Consider the following 24,047-nt stretch of genomic DNA (forward strand, 5'->3'; position numbering starts at 1 on the left):
ACTTTTGTTTTATAAAACATTAAGGAACAATTTCCAAAACCTGTTCTTACAAACTATTTTTCAAAACTATTATTAAAAGTAGTTACCAAACAAACCTAAGTTTTTAAAAACTTTACAAGAAAACCAAATGTACAAAATCTTAAGGTCATGTTTGATACTTGAGAATGAAGAGTAGGAATGAACATCTCATTTCTTTTCTCATTCATTCCCATGCTTGAATAACATAGTTTAGTTTGAAATTTGTTAGCTTAATGAAAATTTTTAGAGAGGTTAAAGGAAATTCAAAAAAACACGAAGATTGTTTTGAAGATTCTTTAAAGATTTTCGATATTGGGTCATGGAGAAGGAAGAAAAAATATATCATATTCAATTTTATTTGCTTTTTATGGGTTTTCTTTTTCTATATTTTGCTTTTGTTTTTAAAAATAAGAGGAAACAATTTTTATTTGTTCTCTATTTCACTTTGTTTTTCAAAATCAAACAGAATTATGAATTTCTAAAAGCACACTTTTGTTTTTAAAAACAAAAAACTATTTTTGAATCACACCTCCAAACTCTCTCTTTAGTGTTTACTGAAATTTTCAAGCACTTTTGTGTTCCATTTCCTTTCCAATCCTTGTTAAAGCTAGGATTTGAGTTTTCAAATGCTATTCCCTTAGATTTCCAGCTTTATTTAGCATTGTTGAAGAAAATTATTCAAGATTCAAAATATGATTAGTAAAAACTGCAACATTCCATATCAGCTTCCAACTGCAAATCTAACATTCCAATACAAAAGATTTGAAATTCAAACGTCCTATGAACATTTTACCCAGAAATCATATCATGCGTAGACCAAATTATTACTTACATTCTTCATTTCCAAGTCTCCAAATCACAGTAACCTACGAAAGAACGATGATAACAGCAACTTCCAGCCAACTCCATTTTCCAGTCTTAGATTCTGCAAAATATAACAGTCAAGCAAATAATGAGAGACCATGATAAACACCTTTTACACCTATCTCATGCACAAGCAATTACATTCCAACCAAAATTTGAGCTTTTCTCCAACAATTAGCAATTGATAAAATACCAAAATTTCACTAATGCCACTCAGAATAAGATCACAATCGAAATTCAACTAAGAACTTTGAAGTGTTGAGGGAAAGGATAGTTTTGATCAAATTAGAGTTTTAGAATTTGGGAAATATTCCAATCTTGGTTGGGGATGGAGGGAGAAGGAAGAGAATTAGCATCCCAAATTTGTGGAACTTTAGAAGAAAGATACCATTCTTCATGCATCTTATGATCCCAAATTTGTGGAACTTTAGAGAAAGTCCTTTAATGGAGACTCATCTATAAGGTCTTGTGAACATTCCTGCTTGCAGATTGACATAAAAGAGGACCAGGGTTTGAGACTCTCTAGGCGGAATTCCAAAGGAAAATGCTAGTAGAGAGTTAGTTGTGGATGAAGATAGTATTTTGGTCATTCAAAAATTTTCATCTTGTATTTTGCAAACTTCTCTTTCCCTCACGTAAAATTTAGTAATAATTTTCAAATGTTTCTTTCTTCAAGGCTAGGTGCAGAGACTTTGTATCTCCATCAAAATTGAAGTTTCTGCCTCTCTCTTGTATTACTTTAAATAGATGTTTGATGTTGACTTCCCATAGTGATAATGTATATCAAGGTGGTGTGACAAAGGTCATAAATGGGAGAATACACTAAAATTCTAAGTTTGCCACAAAATGTGGATAAGAAAAAGTACACCCTCAAATTCTCATGCGCTCCTGGAAAATGGATAGAGTGAAAAAAACAAGGGATCATTTAGAGAATCAGCATTGAATCCTACAAAAGACGATTTGAATGGTAAATATAGGCTGTTGGAACATAAGAGGCGTAAATTCTCCAAATAACTCGAAATTGGTTATTTTGGAAACTTAGGTAAGTACAGTCATGCAGTCTACTCATTGAGTAATCTCTAGACAATGGGAGTTAGTGAGGATGATGTGCCCTATGAGGTAGGATTTGAGTTTTTTGGAATAGGGAATGGATGTTAAAGTAATGGACAAATAAGATACGACTACTTATTGAGCTAAAAAAATAGAATAATTGTGGGGACATTTAAAGAAAGTTTATATGACCATAAAATAAGCATACTTGACTAAAGCAGAAGGTTGAATTGAATGTGCTGTTTTTTCTCGCAATACTAACTCCCAAGCAGTGATACCACAGAGCATACACCATATTTCCATAGCCTAACAATCTCTTGATCAATGGAAAAAGAGACCCTCTCCCTCAAGCAATTCTATTTACTCACAGCCTCTCCATACATTTGAAAGGAGAGTAACTCCTGGTTATAGAGCCTATGAGATAAGGGATGGGTTTTTGGAAATCGAATTTTAAAGAGCTCGTTAAACACCATACTAATTATCTCATAAGATAATTTTAAATAAATTGAAAATATCTCATATTGTGGCTCTAGGGCACTTATCAAGTTGTTTCTCTATTCTAGGGCTCTGATTATGGCTAATAGACCAAGATACAAATAATACAAATAAGAAAGGTGTAGAAGTACCATAATTAATCTTACATAGACCGTCTATGCCCATAAAGGTGTATTGTTATGCTCTAGACATATTTAGTCACATCAAGTTAAGCATCTTTGTAATAACCTGCTTGTTCATATCTAGATACTTCCCATAATGGTTCAGAGGCCAACATGACTCTAAAACATGCTTACACGATTAAGAGGAGCCTATTATATATAAAGCGTCAAAAAACTTATTTTTGAGTTGTTGATGTGAGATCTCACTCAAACTCTCATACCGGGTTAGGGATCGGTTATGATACCATTTGTAATGATATCCTTCTTCTTATATAAATATTATCACTCTAAGCCCACAACTCACATAGCTTTGTGCCATGCTTAGTGTCAACTCATGCTTATTGTTGAACCCACCCATGTGTCTAGGCAGCTCATGTGTAGTCAAGCCCACTCATGTGTCTAAGTAGCCCTATGCATCATCAAGCTCGTTGCTTCTCTAGTCAGCTCATGTGTGCCAAGCCCCCTCTTGCCCCACATGCATGGTACGTTGCCTCGACACTAAGACTTCTCTTAGCACATGGCTTGTGTTTGTATATTGGCCCATGTGTCTGCCAATCATGTTGATTAATCCAACTCGAGGGAACCAAGCTCATTTGTGTGTCACAACCACGCCCATTTCATTGTGCCCATGGGTTGCACCACACCCCATGGTATCATGTCAATGTGTACATGCTTAGCAAGGGTTACCATCACCCCTTGCTCATGTCTAAAGCCACTACATCATGCTCTTGATGTGGCGTAGCTCATGCCATATTCACCACCTTTGAGTTAGCTAGCCTCTCCATAAAGAACATTCTAAACCATTTCCAAAATACTATGCTTGGGTAGGAATAATGAATTTTCTATAAAAAAACAAAAAATGTAAAAAAAATTATAATTCCACATGGAAACCAGTCTCAAGACCTCCTCTTTGAAGGGAAATACCTGCCACCTAAAATCTTACACTTGAATTTTGGCTAAGTCGAGCTGTCCCACATGCTAGCCCACATGTTGTCTATCGCCCACTTGAGCTGCCACCAAGCCTTGACATGATCTCTCATCAAACCTTGGTCCATCAACTTGCCTTGTTGAATAGTCACTCATAGGTGCAAAGTGTATTCAATGTGGCCTTGGTGCTGCATGATACAAGTCAATATGCTGACACACAACCCTATCCCTACCCCCTAACCCAATCCAAAGGAAAAGGGAAAAAGAAGAAGCAGCAAGCTGCTTCCATACCCAATCCAATAGAAATTGTCCTGCATAAATTAAGCTCAACTATGAACGTTTTATTGCCTATCAAGAGGAAAGTGTAATCATGGTAACAGAAAAAAGAATTATATGCATGTGTGTACACATACAAGACATGTGTGCACATAATAAATGTAATGTGTGTCAAGTGTAACAACAAAATAGAAGAAGAATATATTGATGTGTTAGCAAAATTTCGATTGTGGCATTTCATACAAACACATTCCTCCTTCATTGTTGTTACCTGGATCTGTGAGCAAAATAGTTGAATGGTAGAGAATTGGTTGCAGGATTAAAACATTTTGTCTCCATTGCTAGCGCTTTCAGAGGTATTTTCCGGAGGTAATCAGACTGAATTAGAAATAAAGATATAAAAATATATCATTTCATCAGATAGTTAATGACAAACTAAGGTAAGATAATATCAAGTTTTGCACTTTAATCTTTTACACTAAGAATTAAAAAATAAAAAAGAAAAAACAATGGGTACAAAAAATGTTCATAGGTCATGAGGAATGGTTGAGTAAATACTAGTATGATGAATATACCTCGCTTGTGGCAGCAGAATAAATCTTTTCCTCAAACTTTTCAGTAATTTTCCTTATCTCACACAATTCCTCTGGTCCAGAAACAGGAAGATGTCTCTTCAACATGTCCATGCTAGACATAAAAAACGTTAAATTGTAATGGGTTATTGTCATGCAATCATTGGAAAGTTTAAAACACCAAAAAACTCTAAAATAGGAAATCAATATTGCATGAAACAAGAATTTAGAGTAAACAGAATATTATTATTAAGGAAGGGGACTATGATCCCATAATAGAGTAAGGCAATCAGAAAGCTGATTAAATTATAGGGTTCCATGCTTGAACCCCCCCCTTGAAACAAGTCAAACACAAATGGTTGCCTCTTGAAATTTACTGCACATTCTAATAGCCTTTTTCCCCTTCCTGTTTTTTAATGATCCTATTTGAACTCCCACATGTATTGATTTTTAATGCACCTAACATACTCACAAGAACTTACTCTTGCCTGGGATGAACTCCCAAATACAAGAATCAATGTTGAATCAATGAAATTCAATTGTATTCCCCCAACCAACTCATGGACTTCCAACTTACATTCCCATTAGATCTTGGATTAAAGCAAGTTCTTTGGTCACTATACTTATTCCTTACCAAAAAGAGAAACTGGTAAGGAGGCCAAAGACCTAGAATATTTTTAGACCACCTAACTAGACTAGCCTAACCTAGACTAATATTGTTTTTGTTAGAATATGATATAGGGTCCAATTCCTAATAGCTTAAACTTTCAGAAAAAATGGTAACTTAACACATTATCAGATTTAGGTTAATTAGAGGTCTTGAGTTTAGGTCACTCCCCCATTTATTTATTTGTCTAATTACATGTGATCGCAAATGTATGATTTATCTACCACTACTATGATTTGGGAGGAGTGTGATCATACACGATCACAAATGTGTATTGTGTTTGCTACTACTATGGTTTATGTCTCTGATGGCAAGTATAGGGCCACATGTGTGCAATAGCAAATGTGTGATTTGTCGATCATGGGTATAGGGCTACACATACGTGATAAAAATGTGTGATTTGTTTGTCACTACTATTGTTTGTCTATCACTCCCAAGGTGGCTACGGGAACATGTTTAGGGGGAGTTTTGCAACATGATATATTGATATGTTAGCAAAATTTCTATTATGGCATTTCATAAAAGCAAAATTTCTATCCGTAAAAGAAAATTTTCCGTTGTTGCATTTCATAGAAGCAAAATTTCGATTGTTGCATTTCATAAAAACACATTGCTCCTTCATGTCGTTACCTGAATCTATGGGATTCTTTCATAGCAGCCTCTATTGCCAGCATTTTCAAAGATATTTTCCGGAGGTAATCAGACTGAATTAGAAATAAAGATGAAAAATATATCATTTCATCAAATAATTAATGACAAACTAAGATAAGATAATTGAGTTTTGCACTTTGCTCTTTTATACTAAGAATTTAAAAATAAAAAATGATAGATACAAAAAATGCTCATAGATCATGAGGAATGTGAGTAAATACTAGCATGATGGATATACCTCACTTGTGGCAGCAGAATAAATCTTTTCCTCAAACCTTTCAGCAATTTTCCATAGCTGACGTAGTACCTCTGGTCCAGAAACAGGAAGATGTCTCCTCAACGTATCCGATCTAGACATAAAAAATGTTAAATTGTAATGGGTTATTGTCATGAAATCATTGAAAACTTTTGAACACTGAAACTCTTAAATAGGAAACCAATATTGCATGTCACATAAATTTCCAACCAGAAAACAATATTGCATGAAACAGGAATTTAGAGTAAACAGAATATTATTATTAAGGAAAGGAACAGAACTATGATCCCATAAAAAGAGGGGGTTTGAGAGTAAGACAATCAGAAAGCTGGTTAATTCATAGGGCTCCATGCTTGCACCCCTCCCTTTAAACAAGTCAAAGGCAAAAGGTTGCTTCTTGAAATTTCCTGCACGTTCTAATACCCTTTTTCTCCTTCCTATTTTTCAATGATCCTATTTGAACTCCCTCATGTATTGATTTTTAATGTACTTAACATGCTCATAAGAACTTACTGTTGCTTGGGATGAACTCCCAAATACAAGAATCAATGAACTTCAATTGTATTCCCCCCACCAACTCATGGAGTTCCAGCTTAGATTCCAATTAGATCTAGGATTAAAGCAAGTTCTTTGGTCTCTATACTTATTCCTTACCAAGGGGAGAAACTAGTAAGGCAGCCAAAGGCTTAGAATATTCTTAGACCACCAAGGAATAGCCTAACCTAGACTAATATTGTCTTTGTTAGAATATGATATAAGGTCCAATTCCTAATACCTTAAACTTTTAGAAAAATTGGTAACTTAACACATTATCCAATTTTAGGTTAATAAGAGGTCTCAAGTTTAGGTCACTCCCCATTTATTTATTTGTCTAATTACATGTGATCACATATGTATGATTTATCTACCACTACTATGATTTGGGAGGAGTGTGATCATACATGATCACAAATGTGTAATTTGTTTGCTACTACTATGGTTTATGGCTTTCATGGCAAGTATAGGGCCATGCAATAGCACATGTGTGATTTGTCGATCCTAGGTATAGGGTCACACATGCGTGATAAAAATGTGTGATTTGTTTGTCACTACTATTGTTTGTCTATCACTCCCAAGGTGGGTACGAGAACATGTTTTTGGGGGGTTTTCAATCATGATATACATTTGTCTATCACTATTGCAATTTGAAAGGTGTGTGATCATACATGATTACAAATGCGTGATTTCTTTGTCACTATTGTGGTTTGTGAGTCTCGCAACGGGTATGGTCCATATGTGTGTGATCATAGCAACGGGTATGGTCCATATGTGTGTGATCATAGTATGGGGACACACATAATATACATTATGGATCCAAATCCTAACAGCTTAAAAACTTAACAACTTGAGAACCTTGTGGAATACCAAATCATCATGCTAGCATTGTCATATAAATTGCCCTATCATATGAATCGAATGCATACATACAGATACGGTGGCATCATCAACTCCTATGAATCGAAGTTTCCATCAACAATTACACTGTTAAATTCCAACAGTAGAAATTTCCCAAGATCCCCAAAACATTTACATTTGGTAATTGAAATAAAACACTCACATACTGTTGACAATCCTGAGGCGAGATTCACGAGAAAGATGAGTCTCCCAATCACGTCCATCCATGACAAGTTCAGCCTGAGCAGGTCTCTGATATTGAAAGGAATTAAATTATTAGCATCATCTACTGAATCAGAAACTTCAGAATGAAACCCAATAAAGAAATCACGCCATGAGAGTAAAATGAAAGCAATAATCAGTTTTCATATTCTCTGCTGAATCAAACATTGGAAATAGTCAAAATGAACAGAAACCCAAAAGGAAACCAAAGAACGAAGCGGTGCCACGACCCTTCAATGAATTGAATCATTAGTTTTCTCTGATGACTAAAAAAACTGAGGATAAACCCCCAAGAAGGAAATCATGCCATGATGGTGTTGAATGAAGTGGAATGAAAGAAAGGAGAAAACGAACCTGGAACTGGGAGCAAGTGGAATGAGAGGATAGTCGCAGTGAAACCCCAGCTCTTCCGATTGGGAATGCCATGGGCTTGATGCTCTAACCTCTTATATAAAGTTTTTTTGCTTGGCAGAGAAGGCGAATAGCACCACGTCCACCTCAGGTGAGTATAAAGATTACTATTGAGAGAGTCAATCTGATCCCACAATTCAAGGATCATAGTGAACAGTCAACCTTTATCTTTGGAATAATGTTATGTTTACCTTGCATAGCTCATATGCATTTTGGAAAGTATTGTAATGTATACAATAGAATATAATATTTTGATCATTCTTCCTATGACATATGGTTGCATGCAAGGTTTGAAAAATCAAAAAATTTTAAAAATTTTGTTGATAAATATCAGATATCGAAGGTGGTCAAAACGAAATCAGTTATCGATTATTGGGTGAAAAATCACCAAAAATAAAAAATAAAAAAATCAGTAATATGGATGAAATATCGCTAGAAAAATCCCAAAATTTTGCTGAAAAATCAGCAGACGCCTGCATGGGGATGGCGGTTTTCCAAAAAATTAACAATTTTTTTTTTACCATTTTTTTTTCAAACAACCTTTTAAAAAAGAAAATTACCTATGTTTTTTTTTTTCTAATTTATCTTTTATTTTAAATTTATATCATCCTTTTATTTTATATTGCCCTTTTATTTTTAATTGTTTTTTATATTTATCTTATTAATCTTATTTTTAAAAATTACTATCACTTCACTTTATTTTTCTTATATTTTTCCTTCTAATTTTAGTTTATTTTAAATGTTTTTATTTTAAAATATAAATTTATTCAAAAATTACTAAAATATAAAAAAAATTAATGAAGTTCTTTTAATATTTTATAAATTAAAATTAATTTGATAAAATAAATTATTAATATATATTTTAATAATTTTAATTATTTAAATAAATTAATGTTAATAACAAAAAATTGTCACCACAAATGTATAACAAAATTTTAAAAATTATATTTGAAATAAAATATTTTATGTAAATCGATTCAATTTTTTTATTTAAAATGTAATAAAATATGTTTTAATAAAAATAGTTTTTAATTTTTAAAATAAATAAATATAAATATATTAAAAAAATTTAAGTTAAACTTTTTATAAAAAATTTGATACATTTTTATATTTTTAATATATCCGTAAAATTCAACTATATATATTTATGTTTACTAACATTTTAAACTGGTTACATGCAAAATTGACCAAGTGGAGCAGTGCAAGTATATCTTATAGTGCAATAGAAAGCATGCACAAGTAAATTGCAGCAAACGTGTTCTTAGACTTATGACCCACTAAAAAAATTTAATTTTTTAGTCAAGAGTTGGCAACCATAGGTTGTCATTTGATTTTTTGTTTTTTGTTTGTTTGTTCTTTTTTTTTCCCTTTTTTTTGTGGGTGGGGTGGGGATTATCAAATGCAAAACTGAATTTTATTTTTAAAAAATAAAATTCTTTGAATTCGTCTAACAATAATAATACTCACTAACACTCAAAATATAAAAGAATTTGTTGTATTTCAAACAAAATCAAAATCAAAGAGTTTGTTTGGTTGTATGATTTAAAAATAATTTTTTATTTTTAAAAACATAAAACCTTTTTTAAAATTTTCTAATATTGTTTGACCGTTGTTTTTTAGAAACAATTTTTAAAAACAATGTGAAATAAAGAATAATTTTTAGAGAACAAGTAAAAGTTGTTTTTCATTCGTTTTTAAAAATAAAAGGAAAATATGGACCAATTTGACCATGTTTTCTAAAATTTGTTTTTAAAAATTGTATTTTATTCTTTAACTTACAAACAATTTTAAAAAACAACTCTAAGAAAATATGGTCAAACAGATCCAAATATTTTTAGAGTAATTTTGATGGATAATGCCATGAGGTAAGGATTTATGGTTTAAACTATGAAAAAGTATTACAGTGGAGTTATATTTAGAAATTTTGATGTGCAAAAAAAAATAATTGAAAAAATATATGATTTCAATATGGAGACAAATACCAAAATAGAAGAACTTAATTTAAATCACCATCTTTGAACACATACAAAACTTTAAGATGTTACAAGCAAAGCTTAGATACCGGTCCTCTTCCATCGGGACCAACTAACACTTGCATTAGGACTTGAGTGTCATCCTATAGCTGCACTAAAATAAATGGAGTTCTTGTCTTGGAGTTGCAGTAAGTCGTAAGGTTATGTTGGATTCTCGAAAAGTGATAAAGAAATAAATAAAATACCAAGGAAAATAATATATTTGGTTGTCATAAGGAAAATATTAAAAAAAATTAAATATAATTAAAACCAGTAAAAACCTTATACATTTTCAAATTATTTAATATTTATATTGATGAGTTAAAATAAGTAAATGAGTTTGAAGTAGCAAATAAAAATAATTTATTGACTTTAAACCCATTTTTTTTTTCGTTTACTTTTCCTCTTTATTTTCTTTACCTAACATTTTCCCTTAAATTTCCAACAATCAAACATACCCTAAATTTTGCATGATTATAGTTAAGAATATAAACAACAACATCTAATCATTTTCTATGACATGAAGCACAAATCAATTTCTTTGTCAATTGTATTACCTCCCTAAGAAAATAAAGACTAATCTTAATAGAGAAAACACTAAGGTGGGGAAGGAAGAGGGTGAATTGGGCTTTAAAAAAATCTTTTTCAAAAACAACAAATTCAAGCAAATGAAGCACAAATATAAAGAGATAAGATAGAGGAAGCAAACTCAGATTTTATAGTGGTTTGATACCCTTTACTTACATCCACTCTCCTCAAGCTCCTAACTGAGTGAAGGTTCCACTATAGTTGAAGCTTCAACCAAGCTTTCAACACCTTTAGACTTGGATTCCGACTTCAATGCGCTCTTATACAATCCCTTCAAGTCTCTACTCACTTGAATATTCTAACACTCAAATAACAAATTCAAATCTCTCAACCTAGCTCAACAATGACTCAAATGCTAGGATGAATCACAAAGGTGCACTAAAAAAATATGCAAATGGAGATTTAATGTACCAAGAAAAGAATGAGAGCTTTTGAGGTAAGAACAAGTAGGTAGACAAATAAATACAGATGTTCTCTTTTTCATAAATGAAGTGGAGCTCTCAATTTATAGGTTTCTAGACTCGGAAGCTAAAATGCCAAAAAACAATCTCGATCGATCAAGCTGGTAGTCGACCAGTTGACTAGCCGTTGGGCAATAAATGCGTGGCAGGTAATCGTTAGACCTTGATTGGTCCTTGACCAGACTTTGATCGGATTTCGACTGGGAATGCATATCCCTCAACAAAGAATGCAAGACTATTGGAAGAGAAAGAAGATTTTTTGCATCTCTCGATCGTACCTCAATTGGAAAGGTATAACCAGTTGACTATTACCCTAGTCGGTTAAGAAGGTTGGTTAGTACCTCGATCGGTTCACCATTTTTGGCCTGAAAACTTATTTTTTTATGTTCTTTTCACTTCTAACACTCAGACAAGTGTAGACCCTCCATTTTATCCTCTTGGCACATGATGCCCAAGTCTGCCCTCATTTATTCTCTATTACATTATTGTACACTTGTGATCATTTTCTTAGCTATCTTTGAGCTCTCATTGGTGGTCAATTGTGACTGTTTCAAACCACTAGTTTTTGGATTTTATGTGAAAGATATTTTGGAGAGATTAAGTGGATCCCAACTTTGATTGCAATGACTCTTGATTCTTAGTTTAGGATTTTGTTTGATTGTTTTTTTTAGTGCATTTAGGTGTTTCTTATTTTCCTTTGTTTGATTCTAGGATCAAGGAAATTTTGGATCAATTTATCAATTATTATTATTATTATTTATTGTATTGGTTGTTTTCAATATTTGATTGCATATGATTGACATTTTGATTTTCTAATTTCATAAATTTTAATTTTAATTTTTTTGTTAGATGTATTTCAATGTGTTTTTTTCCTTATTATATGATTTTTTTTTATTATTATAGTTTTTCTTTTAAGATGCATGACACAATTTTTTTAATATTGTATGACATGTGTGATAATTTGGATTCTACATTTTTGCATGTGGATTTACATAAATTTTTTTTTTGGGATTTGATCATTGCTACATGTTTATTTTTTAAGGTCATGAGATAGGGACACGTGAATTTGGAGAAAATATCTTTGTGTAATTATTCTGGTGCTTGGATGAGATAAGGATGAACACGTCTGTAATGGCCAAGGCATGCGTCGAAAGGCATTTCTTTCACTCAAGATGGAAAATCTACTACAATTTTTCATAGAATGATAGTGTTATTGTTATTTGAGATTGCTCACATAGATTCTCGGGTTTGCACCACAGCAAAGGATAACCTCCATGCATGGGATCTAGAAGACTCCAGAAGATTAGAGGCACGTACATCTTGGATGGCTATCACACATGCGCTCTGGGTGAGATGGAGACATGCATTCGGCATCACGATGAGACATTTGAAAAGGATCACCATTTTTTTTCCAAGACATGACATCATGATGGTTTTAGGAGGAGTCTCAGGTGAGGGAGCATCACCACAGGCCATGCAAGAAAGCTAATACCAGTCACGTTTTTGAACTGCCATGCATTCAATGAGGAGGTTTATGGGGGAAGTCTCTAGAAGAGGAATCTTTATGTTGAGGGAGCATGCACACCACACCGGGTAGGAGTAACAGTTGTAGTTCTAGAGACTTTTGAGGTTGAGAAATGAGAGTTCATCACTGACATTTTTTTTTTGGGCATTTTTTGGAGGAGGAGAGTTCATCACTGACATAGGGAGTCAGTTTTTGGGCATTTTCTGGAGGAGTGCAAATTCTACATTGAAAAAGGTAGGTTCATCGTTGCCGGAGTAGTTCACCATAGTGGAAGCTTGTTGTTCTATTCATGGAGATCGTTGCTGCCGGCGTAGTTTACTGCCATTAGAGCTTGTCGTCACAGTCACTAGAGATCGACACTGCTATAGGTCACCACCACCATTAGAGCTTGCCATTTTCACCACTAGAGATCGATGCTGCTACAAGTTACCACCACCTTTGGCACTCGCCATTTCCACCATGCTGAAAATCGACATTTGTCATCATCATAGCCATTAGAGGGTGATTGTTTGCAAATGAGCTACAATCATCATCATCAAACCTACAAATCACCATTTTTGTGTGAACAATAGTTCATCTTTATAGCTCGTCTCCATCGGCATTGCACCTACAGCATACCAATGCATTTGCAATTTTGAAATAGAGATCTCCAAGAAGTACTTGCAACACCATACTAATCATCACCTCACTCTACATAAGTCTCCATCACTACTTCTTCGTTCATGATTTCGGAGTACTGCATCTGTCATGCCCCAAATTCTGGGCAACCCAGAACTTGACTCGTGACCCTAGGTAAAAGGTTTGATCCTAAGGGTTACTTCTATCCACACTAGCAATCAATTAAAACACCTTGAATTTTTTTTTTCTTTTTCAATAAAGCGTATAATTATAAATAAATTTATTAAGTTAAGATTTACTGTAACATATTATTATTATTTTTTCTTTCAAAACCAACCATCACACTATCTCCTAATCACATTTATAATAAAACCACTAGTCATCTTCCTACCCAAAAGCTCAAATATTTACAATAATCTCTAAGTCCAAAAAGAATATTTCCAAAAATGTTTTACAAACTAACAAAATATAATTTAACTTGCAAAATGTCATATAACTCAAATTAGTACATGTCAAAACGGTAATATAAATTTAAAAACAATCATTATTATGGTTCTTTTGTTGTCTGGAACACTTCTTGGTCTTTCTGTGGTCCTTCAAAAACTATATCTGCATCTAAAAATTTTAGAAAATAAAGGGGTGGGCATTTCCACGTTGCTCAGTAGGGTGTTTTACACCCAAATAAGTTAGAAATTCTAAGTCAATAATACAACCATATGCCAAAATATAATATTACATTTACAATATACATACTAAAAGAAACCCCAACCATACAAACACTACAAGAAAAAAGGGAATTAATGACGTTTTTTAAGCGTCAAGAAAAACATAAGATGACACTTCTCTAAAGCGTCCTTTTCTCCCCCGTCATTATATGTTTTAGTCAATAATGACGCTTATACAAGGCGTCATCTTTGGATTATTTTTCAATGACAATTTTAAAAGCGTCATCTTTGGTTTATGTTAATAATGACATTTAATAGAAGCGTCATCTTTAAGCATTTTATTTTAATAATAATATTGGTATTATGTTTTTAAAATAATGAATTTCCTATATAATTAAATAAAAGCAAAATCATAAAATTAAATTGAATTGTACAAATTAAAATATCTCCAAATATTAATATATAATGGCTTAGTTTCAATAATTAGTATAATTACTTGTATACAAATTATAAATTTGTTCATTAGATCAAAATATTTCAATGAGAATTTTTAAATCCAATATAAGAACAAATACTGGTGCAATAACTACAAAAAGAAACCACCATCAACAAAAGTCTAGTTCAACCTTTTAAAGATTTAAATGATATCATCTTCATGATTTCCAACATCGCTTTATTGTAATGATTTCTCTTCTTCTTGTAAGCCAATTTCCTTTGCAAGCTGTAAATAAAAAAAAAATATAAAACTTTAAATTTATACATATAACAACCAATATAATTGAAACAAAGAGGATATGAGAATAGAAAATAATCCAACATGTTAATTAGCTTTTGTTCAAGTAAAGCAATAAAACAAACATGCTAATATTCTTCTTATTGGGTCAAAGGTAAAAAGTTTTACTAGAGTAAATAAATTATTAGTGTTAAAAAATACTGCTACTAAGTAAGATAATTATCTCAATCATTAAGTATACAACCACATGAATATGTCTTAGTTTCCTTAATTATTGAAAAGATCCATTTTAAAATGATTTATACTATGTTGATAGTGCAAAAAAAAAATCTTCATTTACCTTGTCATTGGCATCATCCCTGTCAAAGTCTTCTTCATTAGGCTTTTGCTTCAGAGAGGTTATCAATAACATTAGAGTAACATAAATCAAAAGAGGTTAATTAAAAAAAATAAAAATAAACATTGACAGATTTAATTTTTCACAAAATAGCCACTACAAGAAAATGAGAAAATTATAAGAAAAGGAATTCAAAATAATTTACAAGAAAAACTAATGTATATTATGAAGAGTTTTAACCAAATCTAACCTGATGATGAAATTTAAAATTCAACAAAATTTACATAATCATATACTGGCTGATGAATGTTCAAACAATCATACATGAGATTTGAAAATTGATTCATTATCGAGTTCAAACTTATTAATAAAAATAAAAATAGCAGTCAATCAAAAATTGAAGCAAATGAAAGATGAATGAATTAAGTTATATATTTGAAAAGCAATGCAATGAACTTGAACTCTTGTTTATTCCGATGTTGATTTATTGATATAAAGTTCATGAAAGAAAAATAATAGAAGAAAAAAATGCACTCAAATATGCCCTTAGTGGATCAACATGAATATTCAACTAGCAGACTTACTTGCATGTTCCCAACAAGTAACGTCAAAAGCATCAATTTTAAGAATTACAATGATAATGGTTGCCTACTTCATAAGAAAGAAACACATAGTTTCTTTCAATATTAACAAATGCAAACCTCAAAGCTAATTAATGAAGCATAGGAGTTGGGGCAGCTCCTTATGGACTTTTAATAAAGAACTCTTAAAACATTATCAAATAAAAGAATAACATAAGACCTACTATGCACAGTTAAAAATAATACCAAGGTCCAAATAAGATGAAAACCATCTTACTATCACCATGTTAATATTAATTTCTTTTTTAATTTCTTATATTTTTATTTTTTATTTACTTGATTAGTTTTTACTTTTATTTTAGTTCCTTTGACTTTTAATTTTATTGAGTTGATAAGAGGTGCTTGTTCAAAGTTTTTGAAAATATAAATCATTAGGTAAGTGTATGATAAGAATCCAAGGATAGGAAAATAAACTTCTTTTTATATTTTATTTCAATAAAACCATGAAATGTATCATTGTCTTGTTTAGGATAACATATAACTCCTATGCAATTATAAAAGTAAATAATTAATTTGTAAAGTAATAGAAATAAAATTTTATCTTCTATTTAGTCATCCTTTCAAGCTATTCTATCTTTAAGAGAGAAGTTTCTAGTGTAGTGGTGGATTACCTTTATAAATAGAGGAGATACTTGCCTTTAAAAACAATGTCTTATGTGCATCTTGCCCTCTGCTCCTAGTTGTCACAGTCATTACCTTCTACTCCTAATTGTCATATAAAATGATAACTTGTTTTCCTGTATCAACAATAGAAGACCACTTTGTCTACTACATCTCATTCCATTCAATAATAATGAAGATATATTATTAAAAAACATTGAAAGTTGGATCTCTTGTTTTTTTATAAAAGAAAAAAGAAAAAAAATAGAAACGTAATAAGGAGGGAAGGAGAACACATTTATGAACCCACATAAAGAATACTCAAAACTTTTATATTTTTAAATTAGGATTAGTTGTGTAGTCACTCAACCATCTAGAGTAACTTTTGGTAATAAAATAATATATACATTTAATATTGAAAGAGGCCTCAAATACTTTAAATGAAGGTCCACTTAAAAAACAAAAATTAGAAATGACCTATCCTCTTTCTTTTCTTTGTATAAGGTGGAGTGCGCAAGGTTGAAGAAGGCATTGAAAAGACAATAAAGTTTCTTTTAACTTATTGGAAATCTACAACAAACTCCACATAAATATGGTATGCTCACGAGTTTGGATAGCTTTTGTTAAGTGATGTACTCTAAACCTACATTGGTAGACTAACTTGAGAAATAAATAATAAAATTGGTATAATTGGTTTCTTGTTCTTAACACATAATCTAGACTATATTTTACAAACCCACAAACCTTGTCAACATATGACAAAACCTTGCAATCCTGACAATGAAAAATAAATAAAGTTAATTATATTTATTAAAAAATAAATGATAGTGTATACATGCATCAACATCTAGTTTTTAGGAAAATAGGTGGAATTACATATTTTATCTAAATTATTTCATTGAAAAAAAAGATATAAAATGAGTAAAAAAAATATATGCCAAACTTATGGTATATATCTTAATCCAATATGCCAAATTTAAGAAATTAAACTAATCTAAGATCTACAAGAGCACAAATGAAAACAACCAAGTCAAGATTAGTATCAAAATTTGGTTTGATTTTCATATGCCTGTTAGTGTATTAGACAAGTTTTAATTTACTATATTGTAGTTAATATAATTCCTAAAGGGGAAACTTCTTTAAAAAATAAAGTATAAAGACTTATATGACCTTTTACTTAGAAGCTATTAAAATTTTATATTAAAAGGAAAGTTTAAAATTAATGTCAAATCAAATTAATTAATCTCCATAAATAGAAAAATATTATCTAACTTTCCAACCAATCTCCAAATTACCTTTTCAAGTTGATAAGGTAGTCATGAATGACTTTTAAATTTAAAATTAAATCACTAGAAGTTTCAAACAATAAAATTAAATTTAAAATTTTGATTTATTTAATATAAAATCAAAGAAATCTCCATAAATAAAAAAATATTGTCTTACTTTTTAAACACTTTCCAAATTACCTTCAAATTACCTTTTCGAGTTGATAAGGTAGTTTGTAAATGACTTTTAAATATTGAAATCACTAATTTTTTTAAAAGCTAAAATTACATTTTTAAATATAAAAACAAACTAATTAAACGATAAAATTATATTTTTAAAATTTTATTTTAAAATTTTAAATATCAAATCAAATTAATCTTCATAAATGGAAAAATATTATCTTAGTTTTCAAACGCTCTCCCAATTACATTTCCAAGTTTGATAAGATAGTCATAAATGACCTTTAAATATTAAGATCAATAATTGCTAAAATTATAAATTTAAAATTTGATCATTTTATAATTAAATCAAATTAATCTCCATAATAGAAAAATATTGTCTTAATTTTCAAACAGTTTACAAATTACCTTTTCAAGTTGATAAGATATTCATAAATAACTTTTAAATATTAAAATCACTAATTTTTTTTAAACAATAAAATTATTATTTTTTAAATTTGATTTTTTAAATATTAAAATCATTTAGTTCTTTAAAATAAAATAAAATAAATTCAATTAATATTTTTTTAACTATCATTATGCAAAAAAAAAAACTCCCAAAGATTTATATCAAGAATTCAAGTGGCCGAAGACAATAAGGAAAAATTAGAGGATGACAAAGGGAAAGAAACTTAAAGGATAAACATAAGCTGAATTATCAAATAAAAGATACTTCAAAATATGGAAAATATTCTAATTAAGTTGTTGTATAGAGGCTTAGAAGACAATCAGAATACAGAATCACACTAGAAAGAGTAAATAATATATTTAAGCTAAGTTGGAAGAAATAGGTAATGAGGAACTTATAACCGTCATCTTTCCAACTGATCACTCTAAGAGTACAATCAGTTTACTCATATATATGCAATTCCATAGTTTGGAAAACAATTATTTTAACAGAAGAGAAAACTTTGTTATGCAATTCTTATCTAATACCAAGTTTGGTAAATGCAAATTCAATAATTTTTAATTTGGTAGCCAATAATCTTAAAGGGAAAAAAAATTACAAGTCTTTTTCACTATAAAAAAAAAAAAGCAATCAAAGCTAGCGCAAATTCCAATTCATACCCATTCTATTGCTCTTTTGCTTATCAAAAATTAATAATAATAATAACTACCAATCTAGATATGCATCTTGTAGTTTTAAGGAATCACGTGCCCCTTGCACTGATCTCTTTTCTTCTGTATTTTGGGGGGCTTTTGTGTGAGATGGTGAGATGTCCCATAAAGTGAGTTCAATTAACGACATAATTATGCCAATAGAAAAACTAAATTATGTTTGAACTCAGTTGATGAAGTCATTAAGAGATAAATTTCTTTTACTCAGATATCTCTTCACACAGGGCAGTGACCAATGGGATATAACCCATTACTTTGGACCTGGTGCACCTGGTCATTATCTAGCATCCCTCTCATCATACAAACAAAAACATCAACACGATCGAAACACAACAACATGAAACCCAAAAATCCCCAAAACCCAACACAGAACAGAATATTCTTTCTTATTATTAGGTCTCCAACCCTGAATAGCAATGAAAATTAATAATAATTATTGAGGTGAAGAGGAAGACAAACTTGTCCAGAAATTAGAGAAAGGAGATGAAATGGTTGTTGGCATGGGGTTCAAGCATAGAGAAAATTCAAGAACAATAAACACCATTATAAGAAAATCTTTAAAACATACGGTCATCAAAGTCGATAAAAGCATAGCCTGGTGGTCTGCGTGCAACCCAAACACTGCACATAAAACATTTCAGAAAATTAAGAAATTCTGAAATAAAAATTGTATGCATAATGGACTCAATGGTGTTACTCCAAACCTTAAACAAAAATTCAACCATTTATTGGACAAGTGAAACATATTTAAACAACTGGCATCATTCTATACACTGATTGCCCCTTCTAGGAGCAGCACCAGAGGTGTTAAGTAAAGTGGATCGAGAAACCAAGAAAAAATGCAGTCAATTCTAGAAGCTGATAATGGATAAAACAAGTGCACCCCGAGGTTCCTTACAATGGAGAAAGCCTCAATAATGGATTGTTTAAAGAGTTAGGGTTTAGGAAAATAGGGTATCTGCATTTTTCAAATCCCTCTCACATTTTTCTCAATCAAACATAAAAATCAGAAGGTTATATATAACTGAAACAATCTAATCAACCAATTCAAGATTTTGGATCCAAAAAATTTCAAGATTTTAGATTCAAAAAATTTAAACCTAATTTATGGTTTTTTCTCTCATTTTCTAGGTAAGCAAACAAACCAAAAAGAAATGAAATGAGAGTACCTTCAACATGTTCGTAACATTTTCTCATCGATTAGTGCTGGTGGTGGTTGAAGATGTGGGTGATTGTCCTGGCTTAGGGCTCCAAGGGTTGGGATGAGAGCGTAATGTGTTAGGATGAGGAAAAAGAAAGAAATATATACTAGTAAATTCAATGACGCTTAATATAAGTGCCAATGTCTGAACTCCATTTCAATGACACTTATAAAAGTGCCAAGGTTACCTTCCATTTCCAACCATGACACTTCCAAAAGCATCAACTTAAAAAGCGTCATTGAATCAAATATATATGGTTTAGAAGCGCCTAGGTTTATAAATATTCTACAAGCGCCAAGGTTGACCCAATTCCTTGACACTTTTTAGAGGCGCCAAGGAATCAAGCGCCATAAATTGCATTTTTTCTACTAGTGAAATTTAAACCAATCAAAATTATCATTTTCCTTATTCAATCATATGTCTAGCATATCAACAATTCTAAATTTACAAAATAAACAAGTCATTTTAGTCTTGAGTAATATATTCAAACATACACTTGATAGTTAATATAAATCCTTCTTCCAAATGCAACCATGATGTAAATACTTACACGCAATCACACAATGCACTGTTGTTATCGGGCTTTCACCGAAAGATACGCTTCCATACCCAAATACACTCCCCATTCGAAGTCTTCTCGGGGTTAACTTTTGGGTCTTTCACCTTAGGAATCTCACTTATTTCTTAATTCGCCCTTTTGGGGTAATTCCATTTTTTTTCTTTTTTCCCTCTTCGAGGTCTTTTCATTTTCATTTCCATTTCACACAACCATTTGTTTAATTTTTCTTTTTCTTCACACAATCATGATGCATATCAAGTGCAATCAAATCATATTTCAACATCCATAATTTTTCAAGACATAATTCTATTTACTCTCATTATGTCTTATAATTTTCAATAATCCACACAACGATTTTTCTTCACTTTAATCACCACAAATATCAAAGGAAATTCACAATTAATTGTATAGCATCAAAACATAGTTTTAAACTGTAGCCACATAAATTCTTTTTATTCTCGACATGCTTAATAATTTCTAACAACCAACATAACCTTTTTTTTTCTTCAATTAAATAACCACACATATTTAAGAAAATTCTCACTAATACAAATATCAACAACATACAATTTATGTCATAATTTATTTATTTCCAATAATCTCAATAATATTAACACTCAATACAACAATTTTCTACAATTATGCCACCACAACATTTGGAAAGTATTTTTCAAATAATTCAATTATCAACAAAACTCCAATTTGTATTAGCAATTTATTTATTTCTAATAATATTAATAATTTTAAAACAATTATTTTAAACATATCTCAATACTCAAAATTTTCAACCAATATTTTCCATTATTTTCAACATTAATTTATCACCAATAATTTATATAATTTCTAATATAACAACAATCACAAAAATATATTAACCAATATTACAATAAAAAAAATTTTCATAACTACAACAATCCAGTAAATCCTATCACATGAACAACAATTAAATACCAACAATTCTAATATTTTTATCTTGCATTAAACTTTCATTTACTTCCCATTTAACATTTTCAAAGCAAAACCAAATCATTTTACATGTTTAGGGTTTCCAAAAACAACTTAAATAAAAATTATATGACGATCTACTACAACCCAACAACTCACCCATTTCCATGGAGTTTTTTTAAAGTAAATAAAAGCAAAAGGAAAAGCCCAAAAAAAGTCGAGAGATAAATTTAGAAAAAACACACTCCTACTTGTACGGTAAAATCCAATTGTGGGATCGAAAATCCGACTCTGTAAAAGTGTTCACCACATTGAAGACTATCACCGTTTGAAATTTTGTCACGATCGGAGGTTTTTGCACCATCGGATCGATGGAGGCACACAACGGAAAACCTCCCCTGCATTTCCCATGCGCCTCACTTTCCCTTCATTTCTTTTTTCTTCTGTCTCCCATGCCCAGCAAGCCACTTATTATATATGTATATATGTAATAATTATTATTATTAAAACAAATTTTAAAATACCATGCACGTCCATTTCTCAATAAATTAAAATCATTATTCTTAACTTCACCTTTCGTAATTATGAATTATACCCAACTTATGATTTTCCATTACATGAAAAATACTACCATATTCGTAATTTAATTTAGTATAAGTTTGCTCTTAAAAAAGTATAATTTGACTATAATTACCTAAAACTTTTTTCTTTTCTTTTTTACTGTGAAATTAACTTAAAACATGATATAATTAACTATTAACAAAATTCAATTCTATAAAAATATTAAAAACATAAAATAATTTTTTCAGCAACCAAGAAGTTGAAATTTGTAATAACCCTTAACCCATTAATTTTATCAATATTTATTTACCAACAAAAATTTAAGTAATATTCTAAAACTTAATTCCATAAATTAATTAGTAATTCAATTTATAAAAATCAAATTCTCAACCCTTTGGTAGAACTTTTATTTAATTTACTTCATTTGTCAAAATATTAAATCGCATCAAAATTTCAAAAGTTAAATTCATAAAATTCACATTTAATTAATTTACCCATTTTGTATATCTTTTCTAAATTCACATATCATAATTTAATCTTAATTTAATTTCAATTCAAAGTTGTTTAATGTTTTGTAATTCTATAAAGTTTAATTCCAATTATAAGAATTAAATTGATTTGTTATAAAATTAAATTCAATTTCTTTTTAATTATCCATGATAACAATTTGATATAATATAAATTTTTATCAAGTTTTTCTTACTACAATTTTCTGATAATTATCCAATAATAATTAAATTAATTCTTATAACATACTTAATATTCAAATTTTCAAAACCTAATCTCAATTATTTGATGGTATTTTTTTCACCAAATCAAAATTTAATTTCCAAAATTCAAACTCCTTACATCGTGACAAAATTTTCAAACTATTGACTTTTGATTAACTTTTCCAAAATCTCTTCTAATTAGATACTAACACGTGGATTTTCACAACTCTTTTTGATCATTTGACCCAAAATTTTATAAAAGACTTTATACTCCTAAAATCTGACATGGACTTAAAAACTCAGGTATTACAGCATCTATACCGCTCCTCTATTTCTAGCACATCTTCACCATTGCCAATGTCTTCATCTGAAAAGAGGGTTTAGATTTTCGTTTGCATCTTCACCACTGCTAGAGACCCATCGAAACTTATAGTTTGATCCATCGTTGAATTCACTACTGCTAAAGTCATTCATCACTATTATCAGAGAATCAACACACCACTGTTTGTTATCTTCATCACTGTGTGAGGTTTGGCTATAATACACCCTTTCCATCAACTTCAGAGCATCACTAAACATAGGTTAGTATAATTTTATTCAATTTTAAATCACTTTCTCATGTTTATTTTATTAGATTATAGGAATAGTGACTTCTTGTGAATGTAAGAAAGGCCACACATGTTTGTTGTTTAATCATTTACTTGGCAATGCATATTGGTTCTCAATGGTGTTAATGGCTTATTAGAGTTCAATTTTTTTAAGTCAATGAAAATAGCATAATGTGACAGTGATATTCATGGAGACATTATTGGTTTCTTTTAGTTGAATCTTAAATTTTAATGAAATAGCTTAGAGTCGCAACTGGTTTGGATTTAAGGGTTTTTGGTATATGTTGAATTAAAAAAATGAAAACATGAATCTAGAGTTTAAACGCAACCATGGAAAATTAGTCTTTGTCTACTGAATTTTCTTGATCAGTTTGGTTTAGAAGAGCTGAAGCTTGAGTGTATTATGTTTGGCTATCATCCCCCCTCAAGCTCACAGGGCGAGGAACAATGGAAAGATTTGTTCTAAATCCAAGATACTGAGAGTTTGGTAAGTGCCTGGTAAAAATGTCAGCAATTTGATCACAGGTTGTAATGTAGTGGATGCTGAGATTTTTGCGAAGGACATGATCTCGGATGAAGTGAAGATCTAGTTAAATGTGCTTAGATCGAGCATTAAAAACCAGGTTAGCAGCCAGATGAGCTACGCTTTGATTATCACACCAAACAAAAGGAGGA

General features: G+C 30.7%; 1 protein-coding gene and 1 long non-coding RNA gene across 2 annotated transcripts; both read right to left on the bottom strand.

The window, feature by feature from the left end:
• Positions 1-714: 714 nt before the first annotated feature.
• Positions 715-8,063, bottom strand: LOC104877882 (uncharacterized). The gene is made up of 7 exons (XM_019217689.1): positions 7,948-8,063; positions 7,535-7,623; positions 5,920-6,031; positions 5,661-5,734; positions 4,367-4,478; positions 4,063-4,169; positions 715-943 (listed from the first exon to the last, which is right to left on the bottom strand). Exons 1-7 carry the CDS (start codon positions 8,017-8,019, stop codon positions 937-939), a joined length of 573 nt encoding a protein of 190 aa, XP_019073234.1. The 5' UTR covers positions 8,020-8,063; the 3' UTR covers positions 715-936.
• A 6,288-nt stretch (positions 8,064-14,351) lies between these two features.
• LOC132254859 (uncharacterized) lies at positions 14,352-20,308 on the bottom strand. The gene is made up of 3 exons (XR_009467293.1): positions 19,356-20,308; positions 14,947-14,965; positions 14,352-14,594 (listed from the first exon to the last, which is right to left on the bottom strand). It is a non-coding gene; the product is annotated as an uncharacterized LOC132254859 (long non-coding RNA).
• Positions 20,309-24,047: the final 3,739 nt, after the last annotated feature.

The sequence above is a fragment of the Vitis vinifera genome, chromosome 13 (genome assembly GCF_030704535.1).
Source record: "Vitis vinifera cultivar Pinot Noir 40024 chromosome 13, ASM3070453v1".
Lineage (NCBI taxonomy): Eukaryota > Viridiplantae > Streptophyta > Magnoliopsida > Vitales > Vitaceae > Vitis > Vitis vinifera.